The sequence below is a fragment of the Cupressus sempervirens genome, chromosome 9 (genome assembly GCF_028749045.1).
Source record: "Cupressus sempervirens isolate cs-2001-9-10 chromosome 9, ASM2874904v1, whole genome shotgun sequence".
NCBI lineage: Eukaryota > Viridiplantae > Streptophyta > Pinopsida > Cupressales > Cupressaceae > Cupressus > Cupressus sempervirens.
The window spans coordinates 692,524,572-692,546,253 of NC_143126.1; the positions used below are offsets into that span (position 1 = coordinate 692,524,572).

General features: G+C 36.2%; 1 protein-coding gene across 5 annotated transcripts in view; it reads left to right on the forward strand.

Moving 5' to 3' along the window:
• RECQSIM (RECQ helicase SIM) overlaps positions 1-21,682 on the forward strand; it is a 380,547-nt gene that overhangs the window by 203,477 nt on the left and 155,388 nt on the right. For all 5 annotated transcript variants that reach the window (XM_089801696.1, XM_089801697.1, XM_089801698.1 and 2 more), the window contains 2 exons: positions 21,121-21,220; positions 21,338-21,421. In XM_089801696.1, coding sequence (XP_089657822.1) covers positions 21,121-21,220; positions 21,338-21,421 — 184 coding nt within the window. The remainder of the gene's footprint in view (positions 1-21,120; positions 21,221-21,337; positions 21,422-21,682) is intronic.

Genomic DNA, 21,682 nt, shown 5'->3' on the forward strand with positions numbered 1-21,682 from the left:
CAAATGATGATTAACTATAGAGACATGTCTCCTTCTCCTCATATTTATATGAGAAGCAAATCTGCAATTGGAACACATCAATCAAATTGGCAATGTTATTACATTTGTAGAAACAATCTTAAAAGATCAACACTTAGAGCAACCTGAAGGGTTTGTGACTCATGATGTTGCTTCTTATGTGTGTAAATTAAAAAAGGCTCTATATGAACTCAAACAGGCTCCCAGAGCCTGGTATGAAAGGATTGACAAATATCTACTAAGTCTTAGATTCTCCAAGAATGATGCTGATCCAAATCTATATTTTAAAATAACTAAAGGTGATATGTTGATTTTAATCCTTTATGTTGATGACCTTCTAATTACAGGAGTAGACCACCTCATTAATCAGTGTAAGAAAGAATTGACTTTTGAATTTGACATGAAGGACTTAGGGATTCTTCATTACTTCCTCGGATTGGAAGTTCGACAGAAGTCAAGAAACATCTTTCTAAATCAAAAGAAGTATATTGTCGATATTCTGAAATGATTTGGAATGTGGAACTCTTGACCTATGTCAACACCTATGGAAACCAATTTGCACAAACTAAAGGAAGCAATTGTAGAATCCAAACTTACAGATCCCACTTTATACAAACAGATAATTGGGTCTCTGATGTACCTTGTGAATACTCGACTGGATATCTGCCATGCTGTGAATGCATTGAGCCAGTTCATGTGTGAACCTCGATAAGTACATCTTGTTTCTTTAAAGCATATATTAAGATATCTTCAAGGCACCATTAGGTATGAACTTAAATATGAGAATACTAGTTTGGAGTTGCATGGATATACTGATTTGATTGGGCCGGAAGTGTAAAAGACTGGAAAAGTACTTTAGGATGTTTCAGTTTGGGATCAGCTATGATCTCATGGATTTGTAGGAAGCAATCTTCTGTCTCTCAGAGTTCAGCCAAGGCAGAATACATCGCAACAACAATGGGAGCAAGAAAAGAAGTGCAGCCTCGAAAACTACTTGTGAGTTTATTTGGTGAGCCTCTAAAACCTACCATTATTCATTGTGATAACCAAAGTTGCATCAAGTTATCCATGAATCTAGTATTTCAAGATAGATCAAAGCATATAGAAATCCCTTACCAATACATAAGAGACATGGTGGAAAGAAGAGCTATCCAGTTGGAATATATTAATACGAGTGATCAAACCGCTGACATTCTTACCAAGCCTCTTCCAAAGGTGAAAGTTGATCATTAGAAACTTGGTATGGTTGGAATGTACGTTTATGAGATTGAGTCTCAAAATTGTAATTTTTTATTAATATAGTAAACATGTTTAAAGTGTAAACTCTTTTGTCATATGTGTGATTCTATGACTTATGGGCCTATCCTACGTATATTATTGAAAGGTGTCGATCTTTTTATAATGAAATGTTGACTAAGGTGACAACTTTATAATGATTAGATTACTATCATGATGAGTATCATGCGAGTTCATATACATGAACAGGTCATGATAGTTAGAAGGACATGGTGATAGATATCATGAGATGTGATATCAGTAGAAGATCTTTATTTCTCTTATCATGGTGGATATTATGAGACGTAATATCTATGGAGATACCATGATTTCTTATGGTAGACATCACGAGACTTGAAGTCAATACACACACCATAATCAAGATGAATATCATGCGATTTGATGTTCTAAAGCATAATTTCTGATAGGTGATATCATTTTCAAATAAGGAGAACTTATTTATATATATGTACTTTGTCTTCCCTAGCTAAGAGGGAGTGTTAAAGTATGTAGCTTCGGTTAGACAATATCTATAATCAATCATATAAGAATCTGTATATATGCACACATTTATATATTCTGAATTCTATCAATTCTGTAAATGACGATCTTTGCAGTCTGACCGATATACATATATATTCATATCGTATCTCAGTTATAACTAATATAATGTCAATCCTTATTTGAATTAATATTGATTTGCATTGGCCTGTGATCAACATCACAATAGTCATTGATACTATTAGTGATGGCAAACATATAATGATTATACTGATCGGGTATTATGGAAAACTTATAATGATTGGTGACTATCATTTGTTAATGCTGATCAGGTATTGTTGTCAATGGTCATGTCTCCATTCGGAGACATGCCCATTCATTAATATGCCCTTTCATATTATATATATACTCTCTGGCCGATCTTGCTAAGGCATTGAAATCGATAAATGAAAAAGCAGATCTGAAGGAGAGCAAACAGAACTTGAAGTTTATTTAAAACATCATCTAAGAGTTGACACATATATTCTAGAGAAAATCCAGTCATTAAAACCTGCATCATATAGGTTATCAGTCAGCATCATATAAAATTTGAAGAACATTCTGGATCTGATATAAACTTAATATATAACTTAACAGTTTGTTTTTCAGATATTGGAATCTCTTTTCTTCTTCACTAGACCATATAAATCTCTTTCTTTTATCCCCATTGATTGTGTCAATGATTGGACAGCTTCTATGACTAAAATTTTCACCAATTTTCTTTAAAGACTAGCTAGGCCATTGAATTTTTTTACATCGCTTACTGATTTTGGAGTAGGCCAATTGAGAATTGCTTCTGCCTTAGTAAGATCCATCTTTAAAGAGCCCTTAGAGATCACAAAATGATGATTAACCATTTCTTCATGAGTTCACCCTTCTTCAAATTCAGCATCATCTTTTCTTCGTTCAACTTCTTCAAAACCAAGTCTAAATGCAACAGGTGTTCTTCTTTAGTCTCATTGAAAACAAGAATATTATCCAAATAAACAACCACAATGTCATGAACCATGATATATATATATATATATGCACATATGAGTTGCTTGAAGACATAATTCATTTCCCATAAAAAAAATGCTAGTCAATAACGTTAATGTTGTTAGTAAACAGTAGTATATAATTGATAATATTTAATAATCAAATAGAAAATAATAAGCATTAGTCATTGTTAGTCAAAGATTATTATTATTTTTTGGCAAAAATGGCAAATCACTAAAATTTTATATATATATATATATATATATATAGCTGGTTCAAAGGCTCATGGAGGAAAGAACCAGAAAGAAAACCTCCAATCGTTACCATTAACAAAGAAGGACCAAAAACATAATGTCATGAGTGTTCGAAGGATACCCTTATAAAATGGGTTACATATGTGCGGGACTTGATCGACCAGAAAGAACCAAGTAATCCAGCAGGAATAAAAAAATTGCCCTTATATTTCAGGCTACACATGTACGATACTCAAATTCCCAATACAAACCAAGTATATATTTCCTAACACTGATGTGCATTGAACAATCAAGATACTAGAACTGTGATATAGTCCTCACTTTCTTAATTATATTTAGAACTATACATTCTCGGCTATCAGATTTACATAGACATAATATATCATGATTGAAAGAATTATATCACAATTAATACATCATTCCGAGCCAAGTACGGATCAAAAGATATTCAGTACCTCATCTTCACTGTAGAAGCCAACCTTAAACTGGAAGCCACAACCCAAACTGGTAATTGTGATACTGAGGGCAAACTTTGTTCAAGACCCTGCAAGCTACCGTGCCATGCATTCTCCCCATTATGCATAAACATCTATTACAAATTTCGCAGATGCCAACATCAAAAGGATTCAAAATAAAAACCCCCGAGCTTGGGGACTTCACCACAACCATTTTCAAAAACAAGGGGAGATGAAACAAAATCACCCCATCGAATATATACCCTGCCATAAGGTCATTCTAGATCATAACTCTTGAAAACATTAAAAAATCTCTCAAAATTTGCATTAACCAGTATGGTTACTCCTCTATTGGTGAACTTGCTTCAACTTCATTGTAATGTGCATATTTCCAAACTCCAGAGAGAGCATAGAAACATCATCCTGCAATGTGCTATTAACAGGAGGAGAAGCCTGTGAAGACTCACCCAAATTATACTAGACCAGGGACCCAATCCCGACAATGAGCAAGTAATCATTGCAGAAAATGAAGAGTAATTTGTATTGACCCAATACCAAAGCAAACTATGGACTGTGAATGATGGGCATGGCCTAAAATGGCAAGCATGGCATGTAACTAAGTAAAAATTTTGCTTCTCACCTCATGATTCAATTCACAACCAACCACCCAAGCTGTGGTTTGGAAAGGCCCAATGTCCTATATACACACGACCCTCTTCAAGCTATCCAAAATTAACTTGAACTCCCATTTGGTTTTTAATGGTTCCTGGGAAAAGATGCCTACAACAAATGCTTTCCCCTTCTACAAGAATCAAAGATTATTATTAGTAATAAACAAAAACAAGAATAAATAATACATTCTAAATGGTAAGAACAAACAAAAATTGGACTAAATGAAGCACTTAAGTTACTAAATAATTCTAAATGAATTAACAAAACGATCTTCTCTAAACCTATTGATGGAAAAAATTACAAAAAAATAATAAATAAACTAAAAGAGAGTTGACATGCCCAGGAATGGACCGATAAGTGCCTATGTAAAATGATTATTTGGGAAGTAGCGAATGGGAGAATAAGAAAGCGATAAATAGGGAAGCTTATGAAGGAATTGATATGGTCCATAGAGGAAGGAGAAATAAGAATAGGATGTGATTAGCGTCACACCCAACATAGAAGCATTTGCCCCAGCTCTTATATATATATATATCAGATGAATTGGGGGAAGAAATTAAGCATGGATGCAGAATAGTACATCTTACAGGGGTTGTAAGAATATTGATCTTGGATCAGAAGACTGAAATAATGTGATAAGAGGATCGGAGCAGATCGCAGCCATGTCCAGAATTGGGACAGAAATAATGTAGGAGAATCAATACATATATTATATTGGGTTTTCACCTTGGGAAGATTTATAAATATATAAAAAATTCACAAGTATAGAGCATGGGAGGATTTTATATAATATTCCCATTCTAATCTAAAAGTCCACGTAGAGCAGCAGAAATTATAAGACCCCCAACTAGGATATTGTCTCAAATCTGGTTTGGGTTTTCAATTTTGGCTGTTTGACATTTTGCCAAACACTTTGCATGCAAGCTCTGATACTACTGTAAGAGCCTTGCTAGTTCAATCTCTAATCACACTGTCAATTGACAAGTTTTGGATATTTTTTGCAATGTTTGAATTTATAAATGTATTTATAAGATTTATGCTTTTATGAGATTTTACAAATGACTGCAAATACATGAAAAATCAATTTTAAAACGCTAGCAATCCCAATAGAGATTAGTTGTTCCATTAATTGCAAATTAGTTGTTTCATTTATTGCAAATCCCATTAAATAATGTCTAATATAAAATCTGAAATAAATCTGCAACCAAAAATGGAACCTGGAGTTCAACACTGCCTAGTAATTACGCCAATCCCTTCAACTTTTGTTCATGGCCATCAAAAACAGCTAGCCGCCAATATTGAATGATATAGGACGATTATTACTAATCGATTTGGCCAAAGAAACCCCAAATGCTAGCTTCTAGAGGACCCACGACTTTCTGATTACTTCAAATGCAGGCCTTTCTGTATGCTGCAATTTGCATTAATGAAATTCTCCAGCCTTTGCAAACTATTCTGGTAAATATTAAGCATTCAAAATTTCAAACCCCGATTTTCTGCAAACAATTAGAGAAATCTTGGCCTTTGGATAAGACCAACACTTGGCATTGTTAGTTTTAGGTAGCTTGACAACTGTTCATCCATATGTGATTAATTAGCAAATATTTGTTAATTAATTGACTCCTTCTAGAAGCAACTAGTAACCTATTGGTTAGGTTGTTTTAATCAAGAAGCAACTAGAAACTTCATGGTTAGGTTGTCTTGATCAAGAAGCAACTAGAAACCTTTTGGTTAGGTAGTATAAAAGGGGGGTCAAGGGAGGCATTTGGTGAATAGAACAGAGGAACAGAAGTTGTAGAAGCATTTGCAGTAATAGCAAATGGTCTTACAGTGTTAGCAAGGGCGCAGTGATAGCGTTGAGGATAGTAGTGGATAATATCAGCAGGAGAAATTAGGAGATTGTTTGAATTCTGTCAGTGAGAGGCAAGGAATTTTGTATCTCTTGATTTGCTGAAGTTAATATATTTTCCATTCGCAGAACTGGTTTTCTCTTAGGGGTTTTTCTAGGGACAATTTGTCTGAAAATATTGTGTTCATTGTGTTGTGAATTTCTTTTCGTATTTTATTGGTGAAGTTGTAGTTTTGTTATTTTTCGATATTAGTTGTGAATTTATTTTCAGCAGTTTAATAATCGTTTATGATAGGAGATTAATAATTAGTGACTACAATAGTGTTAATTTTCACATGGTACCAAAACATAATTGAGGGTAGAAGAGTTTTGCCCTAGGAAAGAAATTTTGATCTCTTCAGAATTATTATTGCTTTAATCTCTTGAGATGGCTTCAGCTAGTTTGAGAGGTCAGGACAAATTGGATGGTGCCTCAAATTTTGGTCTCTGGAAGGCCAAAATTTCTTTATTGTTGGAAGAGAGTGGTATCAAGGATTATGTTACCAGTGTTGTAGCTGTACCAATGGATGCGACACAACTTGCAGCATATAGGAAGGATGATGCCAAGGTGAGGAGGATTATCCTTAATGGTGTCAAGGATCATATTGTTCCACATATCTCAGAGCTAGATACGACGAAGAAGATGTAAGATGCCATTTTGAATCTGTACTAGAATGCTACCACCAATAGGAAGATGATTCTTAGAGAGAAGTTGAAGAATACCCGGATGAACCAAGGAGAAGACATTACAAGTTACCTCACCAAGCTTAGACTTGTCAAGGATGAGTTAGCAGTTGTTGGAGATAGTCCTAGTGATGATGAGCTAGTGAGAATAGTCCTAAATGGGTTTTCTAAATAATGGAGTGTCTTTGTTCAAGTTGTCAATGGACGGGATACTTTACTGAGTTGGGATCGACTATGGGCTGATTTCACTCAGGAGGAGTTTAGACTAAGTCTTGTCGATGGGGCCAACAAGAGTCAGAAAAGTGAGGTGGAATAGGAGAATGTTGCCCTAGTAGGGAAAGGGAAATCAAAGAAGGGATCTAGCAAAAGATTGAATTCACAAAGTGAGAAGGAGGACCTTTCTAAGGTCAAGTGCTTTGGATGTCACGAGTACGGTCACTATGTCAGCAATTGCCCAGAAAGGAAGAAGGCAAAGAAGCAGGTGGTAACTTCAGCAAATGTAGAAGAACTCTCCAGTAGAATGAAAGATGAGTTTGCACTTATAGCTTGTATGGTGAGCTTAACCTCACAAACTATCTAGTATATAGATAGTGGGGCGTCATTTCATATGACAGGAGTTAGAGAGTACTCTAGTTATAAGGAGGAGAACACCAATATCTAGATTTCTATGGGAAACTGTTCCAAACTCAACCCAGTTGGGAAAGGGATTGTTTAGTTTCAGAGGGAGAATGAAAAGATAATTCCAATTCATGCATGGTGTGTTGCATGTGCCAGGGTTAAGTATGAATTTGATTTCTATATATGCTCTTCAGGATAGGGGGCAAAATGTACTCTCTAGAGGGACACGTGTTGATTAAGTACAAGGATTGGAAATCACCCATAACTACTGGAGTTAGGAGTGGTCGCCTTTATAGGTTGCAGTTTGATACTCCTAAGGCACTCATGAGCAACTGTAATCCTAGAGATCTTGGAGAGCTATGGCATAGGAGGATGGGCCATATCCATCATGGAGCACTCAAATTGCTTTGTGAGACGGTGATAGGTGTTCCAGAGGTGAGCACAGAGCATGATGATGTATGTAAGGGATGTGTGTTGGGGAAGTTTGCAAAAGCATCTTTTCCAAGGAGTGACACCAGATTTGAAGGTGTTCTTGATCTAGTACATTCAAATGTATGTCGACCAATGTCAACAATGCCTCTCAGAGGAAATGAGTACTATGTTACTTTTATCGATGATTTCTCCAGGAAGACCTGAATATACTTCTTGAAGACCAAGGATGAGGTTTTCAGTCGATTCCAAGAGTTCAAGGCTCTAGTGGAGAATTTGACAGCAAAGAAGATAAAGGTTCTTCTGTCAGACAATGGAGGCGAGTACAAAGGTAATAACTTCCAGGAGTTTTGTACCAGGGAAGGAATCAAGAGATAGTGGACTGCTCATTACAATCCATTGCAGAATGGAGTTGTTGAGAGGAAGAACCGTTCTATATCGGAGGCAGCAAGAGCTATGCTACATGACTAGGATATGCCCCACAACTTATGGGCAGAAGCGTGTAGTACAACAGTCTACATTCAGAATAGGGTTCTGCATAAGGTGCTAGGGAGGATGACACCAGAGGAAGCATTCACAGGAAAGAAGCCAGATGTTGGTCATTTCAAAATATTTGGGAGTTTGGCATATTGTCATATTCCAAGTGATGCACGTACCAAGTTAGATCAGACTGTAAAGGCATATAGGATTTTTATCCCCAGGACTAGAAGAATTATTATCAGACATGATGTAAAGTTCATGGAGGACAAGGCATTTAGAACTTCCAGAGATTTGCCAGCAGATGATCAGAGCGAGCGGCCAATAGAAGCTCTAAGGCCTAGTCAAGGGAAACAAAACACAAGTACAGTTACCAATACAAGTGTAGGCTCAGGTAGTGAAGATTCACAGAGCATGGAGCAACAAAAAATGCATCTAGAAGGCTTAGAGGTTGATATTTCATCCTCTACAGTTGGCAGCAGGAACCGCGAGCTTCAAGAGACACTAAGGGATACTTAGGAGTTTGTGAGAGTTCCTAGGAAGAGTACTAGACAACGGAGACAACCAGCCAAGTTCAATGACTATGTGGCATTAGTTAGTAAGTTGGTAGATAGTGAGCCTTCCAGCTATTAGGAGGTTGTAGAGCATTAGGTATGGCGAGATGCTATGGTTGAGGAGTATTCCTCAATAATGCAGAATGATGTGTGGGAGGTAGTGCCTAGATCAATAGATAGGGCAGTTGTTGGTTCACGCTGGATCTATAAGATAAAGCATGGTGCAAATGGTAGCATCTAGAAATACAAGGCAAGGTTCGTGGCCAAGGGGTTCTCTCAGAAGGAGGGAATAGACTATGAGGAGACATTTGCTCTAGTGGCGAGGTATACTTCTATATGAGCCGTGATCTCATTTGCAGCACAAATGGGATGGCAAATCCATCAAATGGATGTCAAGACAACATTCCTTAATCGTGAGTTAAAGGAGGATGTATACATAGAGCAACTAGAAGGTTGTAACACACAACAAAGAGTCCCAGGTGTGTAGATTGAAGAGAGCATTGTACGGACACAAGCAGGCTCCCAGAGTGTGGTATGAGTGTATTGATAGATACTTGCACAAAATGGGCTTTGTGAAGGGTGAAGCAAATGCTAACCTCTACTACTTGGTGGTTGGTGGTGAGATTCTCATTCTTGTTCTTTATGTGGACGACTTGTTTCTTATAGGTTCACTAGGGCTCATTGAAGACTGCAAGAGGGGCCTTGCATAAGAGTTTGAGATGAAGTACTTAGGACTTATGCATTACTTTCTAGGCATGGAGGTGTGGCAGACAGATGGAGAGATTCTCCTTGGTGAAGGGAAATATTACATTGAAATCTTGAAGAGATTCGGGATGGAGGATTGCAAAGCCATGTCTACACCCATGATCACAAATTGGAGGAAGGTAGATACATCTAAGGAAAAGGATGTAGATCCCACCTTATACAGACAATTGATTGGTTCGCTTATGTATTTGGTCAAGACTAGGCCAGATATAGCATTTGTAATACACTCTCTTAGTCAGTTCATGGTTGAACCAAGGAGAATGCATTGGACATTGGCCAAGCATGTATTGCGTTACTTGTGTGGTATGGTTGAGTATGGGATTAGATATGTTCGAGGTGAAAGTATCAGGTTGATGGGCTATATTGATGCAGATTGGGCAGGAAGTACAATGGACAAAAGGAGCACTTCAAGTTGTTGTTTTAGTTTGGGATTAGGAGTTGTATCTTGGCTCAACAGGAAGCAGAAATCTGTGGCTCGGAGTTCAGTAGGAGTAGAATACATAGTAGCTAGCATTGCGACATGTGAAGCTATATGGCTTCAGAAGTTCTTAGTAGTCTTGTTTGGTCAGAAGGTTGAGACTACTATGATACACTGTGACAATCAAAGTTGCATCAAGTTGTTTGAGAATCTAACGTTTCACGATAGGCCTAAACATATAGAGATCAGATATCACTTCATCAGAGATTGTGTACAATGGGGCTTTGTTCAGCTATAGTACATACCTACAAAGGAGCAGGTAGTAGACATTTTGACTAAGGCATTGGGAAAGGCTAAATTCATCTTCTTCAAAGATAAGTTGGGTGTCATGGAAAACAACTTCCTCGCTAAGAGGGAGTGTTAGTTTTAGGTAGCTTGGACAACTATTCATCCATATGTGATTAATTAGCAAATATTTGTTAATTAATTGACTCCTAGAAGCAACTAGTAACCTATTGGTTAGGTTGTTTTAATCAAGAAGCAACTAGAGACTTCTTGGTTAGGTTGTTATCAAGAAGCAACTAGAAACTTCTTCGTTAGGTTGTCTTGATCAAGAAGCAACTAGAAACTTCTTGGTTAGGTAGTGCAAAAGGGGGCTCAAGGGAGGCATTTCGTGAACAAAACGGAGGAACACAAGTTGTAGAAGCATTTACAGTGATAGCAAATGGTCTTGTAGTGTTAGCAAGGGCACAGTGATAGTGTTGAGGATAGCAATGCATAATATCAGTAGGAGAAATTAGGAGGTTCTCTAAATTTTGCCAGTGAGAGGCAAGAAATTTTGTATCTCTTGATTTGCTGAAGCTAATATATTTTCCATCTGCAGAATTGGTTTTCCCTTAGGGGTTTTTCCATGGACAATTTCTCTGAAAATATTGTGTTCATTGTGTTGTGAATTTCTTTTTATATTTTATTGGTGAAGTTGCAGTTGTGTTATTTTTCGATATTAGTTGTGAATTTATTTTCAAAAGATTAATAATCGTTTACGATAGGAGATTAATAGTCAGTGATTGCAATAGTGTTAATTTTCACAGGCATAATTCATATCAAAATATTATAAATATTTTTTTAACGGTCATCTTATCTAAACTTTAGTTTATTAGGTTGTTTATTTTTCCATCTTTAGTTCATGACTGTTTCTTTTAGAAACATCGTCTTTGTAAATCTATATAAGGAGCTTTCATCTCCTTTGTTTAATACAATTACATCATCGGTTTACCATAACATGGTATCAGACCAAGTTGATTGGATTTCGTAAAATTTGACAAATTTTTTAAGAAAAATTTAAGCTTCTTTTGATCTAGAAATTTTCTAGATTTGTTTTATGATTTTTTAGTGATAAAAATTGTTAGAGATATTTTATGAAACTTGTGTGGTTCGTTTTCTAGGATTTTTGTTGGAAATCACAAGCTTGGTCAAGGGTTTTGATCCTATGATTTCTTGGTTGCAACAAAAGTTTGATTTTTTAGGGTATTTGCATGTGCCGATTTACCATGTGAAGTCTTGTGTTTTGCCGCCCTTAAAAATTTCTAATGGGTTTTCATAAATTTTTCCCTTAAAATGTTTCTTATTGGTTTCTATAATTTTTCCCTTAATTTTTTTTAATGGGTTTTTATAAGTTTTTACCTCGAAAAATTTCTAATTCTGTAATTCACAAAGTTGTGTAGGGTTCCTTTGTGCGTTTGTAATTTTTTGCTCAAAAATTATCTTGTGGATTTATAATTTTTCCCTAAAAAATTATCTATTGGGTTTTCATAGTTTTCCCTTTCAATTTTTTTTTTGATTCTATAATTCGCAAAGTTGTGTGGAATTCCTTTGTGGGTTTATAATTTCTTCCTAAAAAATTTTCTATTGGGTTTTACCATTTTTCTTAAAATAGACAGCTTTGTATTGTTTGGTTTTGATTAATTTCTCACCTCAAAAATCATGTTGGGTTTTGATCAATTTTTCACCTCAAAATTCGTGTTTGGCTTTTTTAATTTTCTTCTAAAAAAATCGTGGCTTTTTGTAGTTTGTTTTATGATGATTTTTAATCATATATTTTGCTGATTATAGAAGGTTTAGTGGAAGACTCATATCTTGTTTTGCAAAGCATTCTGAAGAAGAGGACACCCTTCTTTCTTCTTTTATGGACGAATTTTGGCTTCTTGGTCATTAACATTTTGCAGATCTAGGTAGGGTCTCAACAACAACAAAATGTTTTGAAGAATTTGTGACCAAAAGACAATAGTTAGACAATGACAATTATGGGAGCATATTAAAATATTATAATGTTTCTTTAATGGTCATCTTAGGTAGTCTTTAGTTTATTAGGTAGTTTCTATTTCTGTCTTTAGTTTACGATTGTTTTGTTTAGAAAAATTGGCTTTGTCAATCTATATAAGGAGCTTTCATCTCCTTTGTTTAATATAACGACAACATCGATTTACCATAACAATTTGTTGGGCATTTCACCAATTCATTATGTTGAAAAGACTTGGAAGAACTCACAGTTCTTCAAGTTCAGAATCTGAAGCCCCTTGTTTCAACTTTTTATTCACACAAGCAAAATGCAAAAATCATGAATGAATTCTATTTCTCTCCTCTATTGGGTTTTTAACCATTCACAAGAAGAAATTGATCATGGCTTCTTCAATACACTTCTCATGACTCATAAAATATATAGCTTTCCTTGCACTTGCTTTTGATGTATTTGAAATATAATATTTAATAATATTTCCCTCTATTTGGTGCACAACAAAATAACAGAGTATATTTTAAAATTCACTAGTACCTCCTATTAAATTGACACTTTACTGTATTCCTCATATGCACTTTATAATTTGACTTAATGATCATTAAATGACCCCTTTTTATAATAAAGTGAAATAACATTTAATCATGTGCACTGTTAATTAATATTTAATAAAGTATTACTTTATTAATAGTTAAAATGTTATAACTCCAAAGATGCTCATTATCCAATATTATCATTAATTGATTTGTGGATTAAAGAGTATAGGTGTTATCCAAGTTGCCTAGATATCATCTATGGTCTCCCTTAAAGTTTATAGATCCAAGTCCGTTTCACGAAGATTTATGGAACACTAACCCCTACCCTCTATTGGGATACGATCTATTAGATTGGATTTATACAAGCTTCTACTTGGTAACATTCTATACTTCTTACCAAAGATCAAATGAGAATTACATTGGAGATGATCTTATTTCGATTATCCATAATACGAATATTAGAAAATCAATTCAATTCCTAATAATATCAAAAGTACTTCTAATCCCAAAATTATTTATAGCATATATTAGAGTTAATTCTATTATTTGTAGTAATATTACAAAGAATACTCCTTAATAATTATTCTTATTCATGGTAAGTATTGATCCATAAGGAATGAATTATATTTCAATATTCACTCCTTATAAGCATCTATTTTTATGATTTTAATTCCATTCACTACCTTTTATTGATGGACGTCACTATATCAATTTATATATAGTGCATATTATATGCCATGGTCCACTGACTGTCCAGACTTGGCATAGTTGTCCTAATTTACTGTTTTCTGTATCTATGCGTGGGTTCATTACAATAGTTTGGTCCACCACTTTAAGGGCCATGTAATACAATATTACCTTTTTGTAATGTGTTCCAAGAATTGTTTCAGCTTATGTATTAATGGGTCACACTAAAGTGTTGCCCTTTAATTTATATCTTGTTTTTTAATTTATTTTCGGTGCCGTGTCATATGGTTAGAACCTTTGAGTTATACTCCCAATGTGATTGCATCTGACGAGAGGGTGACTGCCTTTTCTACCATCCATGGTAGTTGTCTCTTTGCGTCAGGCTAGGCTCTGTTTGAGCTACCCCCCTTGTGTTTGTGCCTGGGGGTCTTCTGTCCTCCTGTGTTCCCGTTTGTCCCACGGCTCTCTTGTGGTTGTGCCTACCGTCTGTGTGTGTCAATTTCATGCCTCCTTTTTCTCTTGTAGGGTGCCTTTGTCTGTTGTGGCTTTCTTATGTTGTTGCTGCCTCTTGTTTCAAGCATTGGTCCATGCTTTCTTGGTGCCTACCGTCGTCTCATTGTGTGCCTCATTTCTCCTACTAAATGTTTCTTGTTGGACATTCTGTGGTGGATGAGTTGTTTTCTGCAGGGTATGTGTTCGGGTGTTTGTTGGCTTCCTTTTCTTGAGTGTTGTTGCTCCTAGTTATGTCACCCTTTGCCATTGTTCTTACCGTGTCTCTGATTAGCTTCTGAGTGCATGAAGTTCTCATGTGACTGCTTCGGGTTGTCTCTTGCAATACGCTTTGGCCGTGCTTTGACCTCTGCTCCATTTTTTATGCATGGGTCTGGTTTGGTTTACTGATTGTGCTTCATAAGGATTTCACTTGTTGGCTTGTGGCATGACTTTCCTGCATCAGGCTTGTGTGCTCTCTAGATGTGCTTTCCAAATTACTATCCCTTCTAACTAGTCCCCATTTTGCCAGCTATGGGCCTTGACAATGATGTTATTGATATTGTCAAGCTAGACGCTGTTCACAATTCTGAGACTCTTGTACCTGTTACCTTTGATGGTTTTGTTCCAAATAGTCCCTCGATTTTGCAAACCTATAAGAGCTAACCTTAGCTAGATGCTATATGGCTACAAGAATTGCTTGATAGATTAGACAAATTGGAGACTAACAACTTAGCACTTGCTGAAGTATAAGGGTTTGGGATCTACAGCTGAAGTATTGTAGATTTAATTTTGAGAATCTACCGCTGAGTATTGTGGACTTTTGAGTTTTATTATCGTCTCTTTTTTTATTAATTGTGGTTGAGGAGCATTTATACAATTCAATATTATAGTTTCTTTGTTGTTGGGCGAGGGTTTAGTTAGCAAATTGGAGTTTGGTAATTCTGGATATCCTAATTTGTTCGATTTGCATCAGACTTGGTGGGTTGGATTTATAGCTTGAATGCCAAGGGTTCTTGTATTTGGCGTGATTTCTATATCAGTTTTGGGCAGCATTTGTAAGGGTAGACTGTGAATGCGAGATTGAAATTGGACTAAGTGGCTTTAAGTTTGACTTTGCAATTACATTCTACGGCAAAGACCAGGTTCTTAATTTGTAAAAACTAGTTTATATTACATAGTTTGAAAGTATAGTAGGCTGGCTTCAAATTCTAATTTATAGCAATCAGTCAATAATTAAATTCCCTTTTCATTATATTGCTGTATGGTTTGTCAATAAATGAATTCAGAGGTTGATGTAAATCATTTCAAAATTGTTTATTGGCATTTGGTATTTATTTATGCAAAACTTATTAGGCCAAAATTAAATAAATTTGTGATCCGTTTGATGTACATCCTAATATTATGTTTGAAAATTTAAGACAATGATATTCAGTGGTAATTGGGTTGCTTGCCAAGTGTTTGACAAAATGTCAAACCATTGAAAAGTGAAAGAAATTGATGCTTGATTTAGTTATAACCAGACAAGGTTACTACAATTGTATTAGAGCGGTTTCCTGCCATTCTGTGGGCTAGGAAAATATTTATTATTTCAGATCTGCTGTTGTGATTAAAGTGATTAGCACTCTTGTTGTTTCTGGCCATGAATAGATATAGGAGGACCGACAGTTCTAGAAGTCGGTGGAGTAATGAGGAAGTTAGCGCGAAAATGAATGCTTTGCAGGAGAGTATGAAGAAACTTAAGTTTCAACGACAGAGGTTGGCAGAGAGCTTGTCGGTTCCAGAGATTGATAGGGCAGTGAGGTATATGGTTTCCACCTTTAGAAGACCAACATCGAGGTTGCAGGGAAGGAAGCTTGAGTTTTCCCCAACACATGTCCATGATGCAGATGCACCTATATTTAGTATGGCACTTTCTAGTCCTATCCGTAGTGATAATGATGAACTTATTTCATAGGGACATGTGGATGTGTTAGTGCCCTGGGTGGATAGTAGCACTGAGCTTCAGTAGGTTGAGGCTCCTAGAGTAGTAGCTACGGTTAGTTCAAATGCAGTTGATGTTGCAATCATCACTGACTGTTCAGACTCTCCCGAGAAGGGAGTTGTTATTGGAGACTTATATGTCAGCTATCGTAGTGTTGCTCTAATGCAAGAGGTAGTTGCTTCCTTAGGTGGGATCGAGGCACCTATGGAGTCACCCAACTATGATGTTGGTGTATGGGTGTTACAACGAAGTTAGGAGATGTGGTTGCAGATGGTATGGACACATATGATGATGCTATGAGTTGCACTAGGTATGACACCCTTGTCAGATAATGGGTGATGATTCTGAGGAGGTTTTGGACGGGTCCCAGGATCGATGTTTACATGATCTTACTATTGAGAAGGAAATTGATACTGTGAGGGATTCCATTGCTTTGGATGAGGAATTTTTTGAGGTACATAGTAGTTGTATCTTGGATGTAGAGTTGTGCGAGGACGATAGCACACGTATGAGCGATCTTGTGATGGGCAATTCTAATTCAATTTTCTATCATAGTGTAGTTAGTGAAACAAAGAACTTGCATAGGAGTCAGGGGTTACAGAGGCATTACATGACCAGTCAGCTGAAGGTGAGTGGTAGTGACATTTCTTTAGCTCTTGAGCAATATGATGATATCCGTCAGATGCTAGCAACGCCTGATTGGGGTGCTCCTATGTTTGATGAGCATAGTGATAGTACTCTTTCTTTAGCAGAGATTCATGCGCTTCGAGAGGCTGTCAGGATCTTGAAGCACAACTATTCGCAACTAGTTGCTGATAGGGATTACCTTCTGGAGTGGGGTAGCAGCTCTTACGAGACATTGTTAGAGAAAGAGGAGGTGGTTGAGCTCACCCAGGAGCTTGATGTGACTATGCACTCTCTTCAGTGTACTCAGTTGGCCTTTTAGGAGTCATAGTCACGATTGGATGAGGTGACCATGGAGTTGGAGCATGTACGGTCCACACCAGCCCCAGATCTAGTTCAATTGCTTATTGTGGTTGGTGGTGAGTTTACTTCCATGGTTGGGGATGAGGGATGTGATGATGTGGTTGACACATGTGTCCAGGATATGGGTGCAGTAGGTATGGATGAGGTAAGAGTATCAACGGAGTCGAATTCTCATGATGATTTTCTTTTTTCTGCTGGAAGAGAATCTATTTCTTCATCTCATACAACTGATAGCATTAGACAGTTGGCAGTGCCACATTTTTAGAGGGATCAACTATGGGTTGTAGGGGAGCAGATTGATGCTTCCACACAATTTCTACTACATAGTCTTTCATAGAGTATCTTTTGGAGAGTTCGAATGTGCGGGAGGATTCATACAAAGTGTCCAAGGGTACTCTCATTCGAGGCTCTCGTGCTATTCAGAGGTTGGTGGGAAAGATTGTAGAGACTCTCTCTACTATGCTCCCCATAGGGATTTTGAGGTTGACTTTGCTGAGAGGGTTTCCTACGATCCTACTCGACCAATAGTTCGAAGTCAGAGATTGGAGCCATTTTCTGATTCCCAGTTTGATACTGATGAACCCTTGATAGAGATTCGGAGTTTTTATCGACATTACACTATGAGGAGCACTCATCACTTTTGTTTTGACCCACAGGTAAAGGATTTGGCTACGTCGGTGTGTGTTGGCTCCAATTTCATACCATCTATTATGGGATGGGTTAGCACCATCTTTTGCAGATGGGATTGACAGCTGCAAGTTTGACCCCTTGCAATATCTACACACCCAGGATAGTTTAGCAGAGGTTGGAGTTGGTGGTAGTGTTTCAGGGACCTATGGTTGTTACCATCTCCACAATGCAGTTGGGTGTGAGTATCACTTTGATGGAGACTCAGGTGTGGACAAAGTTGGTATTGTAGTTGGGTTGAGTTCCAATGAGTTGTTGTCTTCATCAACACCTACGATTAGTTTTCAAATGATTTAGATGTTGATGTCCGTTATTTGGGTGTTGGTGCTACAAGAGTTGCTTGAACACAGCAGGGATAGTATGCGGTTCTACATTTGAGATCTAGGTGGATTGTGAAGTCCATTTTGATCCGGGATTGCTTGGGGACAAGCAATCTTAGGGAGGAAGGACTATAATGTCCCCATTTTTAGCGGGTTCTTGCAATTGGCTAGATCAATTCACCATGGCAACCCTCGCGAGTTGGTAGTAGGATTTGAGGGTCTCAGTTATGTGGTTATAGGCTTTCCAACAACCTATTGTGTGTTTTGGCTCCATTTGAGGGACTTACTATTTATAGTAAGTCAAACCGCCGGTTTCGATGAGCTTAGTTGAGTTAGAGGAGATGGGTGATGCTTTCAGTTTTTATTTCGGGCTTCCAATTTGGGCTCCAAGAATCTTTGAGGGAGCGTCTATTTATAGTAACTCACCCTGTCAAGTTCGTTCATCATTTTTCATCATCAAGATCACTTTGGTGTTGTCAAATTTCAATTCTGATGCTTCTTTAGTTGTTTTCGCAAGATGGGTGAATTATTGTTATTATTCATCTAAATACGTTGAGGTTGCTATTTTTCTTGGTGTTGTTTGTTGGCCACCTTAGTATCATAGCTCGTTGGAACTAGGACGAAAGGTTTTAAATCGTGAGAATAAGAAACAATGGCCTTGCGTGTCAGAGTGTTAAGTTATAGTGGAAAAGGTCATTTTCTGGAGCCAAATATAATTAATAAATTATATCAATGACACATTATATTTTAATGTTGTGTAGAGCAAGCTTCTTAAGTGGAGTTCTTTTGGGAAACTGGTGTCATTTGGAGATTATAAATATGATGACATTTGATGAGAAAAGCATCCAATCATTTGATTATCTTATTTTGCTCTTGTTGTCTTTGTGACATTTCCGAGTTTGAAGTTTGTGCCCTTGCTGAAGTATAAGTGTTTGAGATCTACAGCTGAAGTATTGTAGATTTAATTTTGAGAATCCACAACTAAGGTATTTTGGACTTTTGAGTTTTATTATTGTCTCCTCTTTTTGTATTAACTATGGCTGAGGAGCATTTATGCAATTGAATATTATAATTTCTTTGTTGCTAGGTGAGGGTTTAGTTTGCAAATTGGAGTTTGGTAATTCTGGATATCCTAGTTTGTTCAATTTGCATCAGATTTAGTGTGTTGGATTTACAGCTTGAATAAGGGTTTTTGCATTTGGCGTGATTTCTATCAGTTTTGGGCAGCATTTGTAAGGGTAGACTGTGAATGCGAGATTGAAATTGGACTAGGCAGCTTTTAGTTTGACTTTGCAATTACATTCTATGGCAAAGACAAGGTTCTTAATTTGTAAAATCCAGTTTATATTACATAGTTTGAAAGTATAACATGCTGGCTTCAAATTCTGATTTATAGCATTCAGTCAACAATTAAATTCCCTTTTCATTATATTGCTGTATGGTTTGTCAATGAATGAATTTAGAGGCTGATGTAAATCATTTCAGAATTGTTTATTGGCATTTGGTATTTATTTATGCAAAACTTATTAAGCCAGAACTAAATAAATTTATGATCCGTTTGCTGTACATCGTGATATTGTTTTTGAAAATTTAAGGCATCATATATTCAGTGGTGATTGGGTTGCTTGCCAAGTGTTTGACAAAATGTCAAACCATTGAAAAGTGAAAGAAATTGATGCTTGGTTTAGCTATTACAAGGTTACTATATCTTTCCTATGACCATGTGTAGGCTGAAAGTCACAAGTAGTTAATTTTTCTTCTTCTTTTTCCAAATATCCAGTAACTTGCAAGCTCAATAAGTTCAATTCCTCTCTAGTCACTGCTTCCTCTTTAGTCACTCCCTCAAGCATTCTTTCAATGCTTGTTTTGTTTCACAATCTCTTGCTTCAATGACAACTTAATGATGCCTTTTGTCAATAGCTGGATTGAATTTTTGTCTAGTTGTGGGCTGAATAGTGACCGCTGAAAACTCATATAAATTTTTGTACCCTTCTTGTGCAAGTAAATCAGTAGCAAACTTGCGATATTGTTCCTTTGCCAAAATAATCTTGTGATGTATCCTTCGATGAAAGTACATGTAATCAATGAAGGCTAGATCTCTTTTAACATGTGTAGGAAGAGTATCATATTCATGAAACATGTTGAGTACTTTTTCCCATTTATCTTGCTGTGCTTAGACACAATCCTTGATAATTATTTTCATACTAAGCATTTTGAAAACCCTCTAATTATACCCAATATGATGGAAGGTTCAATGCTTTGATACCATTGTAAGAACCTTTACCAAACTCATACGCAAATATCATCAAAATTTCATAAGCTCAGAAAATATGCATTTGGTCAAATAGTTGTCTGAGTTACACATTCAAATTATTACTGATTCGTCCAAGCAATTTCTCAAACACTTGTGTATTGTAACATTCAGAAATTAATATTCGCCCATCAAGGTAGCATTCACCCAAGTCCCCAACGCTCAAAAACATCTTCCTAAAAGGGAAGGACATGAGTTTATTTGGAGTGGGCGCATCCCCATGGAACACTAGTACACAAATACATATACATATACAAATAAAAATGTGTGTAATATATACACACACAACCATAGCCATACCTATACCCAAACTGACAACTTAGTGAAAAATGGAATGTTCCCTCCTTTCTTCTGAATCCCTGGACATTTGGGGTCATGAAGGACATCAGCCAGACTACCAAGGATGTGTTTCCAGGAAATGCTGTGAAATACCTTAATTTGAAGACAAATAACATTATAATAATTAGTAAGCACGCTTTTGAGTTTCACTGTTTATTTGTTTTGAAACAGATGCATAGGTAAACTTTGAAACACACTTACTATCAAGTTATCAACTGCAGAAATATGATGCTTTGTTGTAATATAATAATTAGAGATTATTTGACAAATCAGATGTGTATATTGTCACTATTTTTTATGATGTATACATATGTTTTATATTAAGATTTCAAGCTTTTTCGTATGATCAATTTCCTTTGTAGTTCTCATTGAAACAATGATTAGATTATTGTTGTTGAAAAAATGAAGATTTGCAATTTTTAATAATTTTCTTGTCTAAACCTATTTCAATATCTGATACAGCTTTATATGCTGACATGATGAGGCTTCCATCACTATTACCTAGTAAAAGAGATGCAGAACAAACACAGAATGCACTTGTTATGCTGTCAGAGTGTTATAAGTATGTTTTTTTCCTCTCATGTTTAAAAGTTATTTTAAAATATATTTTCTGAAAACTTCAGGACGATAATATTTGATTTTTATGAATGGCTAGTAACTCTCAACAATATCTTTGTAGGTATGGGGTTTCAACGACATGTTGCAGAGCGAAAACACTTGTTCAGTACTTCGGGGAGGATCTGATTGCAACGAAATGTGGAATGTATACCACTTACCATTCACTTGTGTCACAATACATAGCTTTTTTTAGGTTTATAAAAATATTTTTATAAAAATAAAAATTTATTCTATATTAATGTTCAAGAGAAACCAAAATATTTTCAAGAGATAAGAAGAAATGGGTTGGAAAATATGAGCTGATTGAAGTAAAAAACAGGGCAACTGGAGTTTGAAAAAAGGAAAGAAACGAAATTAATGATTTCATGATGATTGTCAAGATGTTGTTTAGGTAACAAGAGAATTC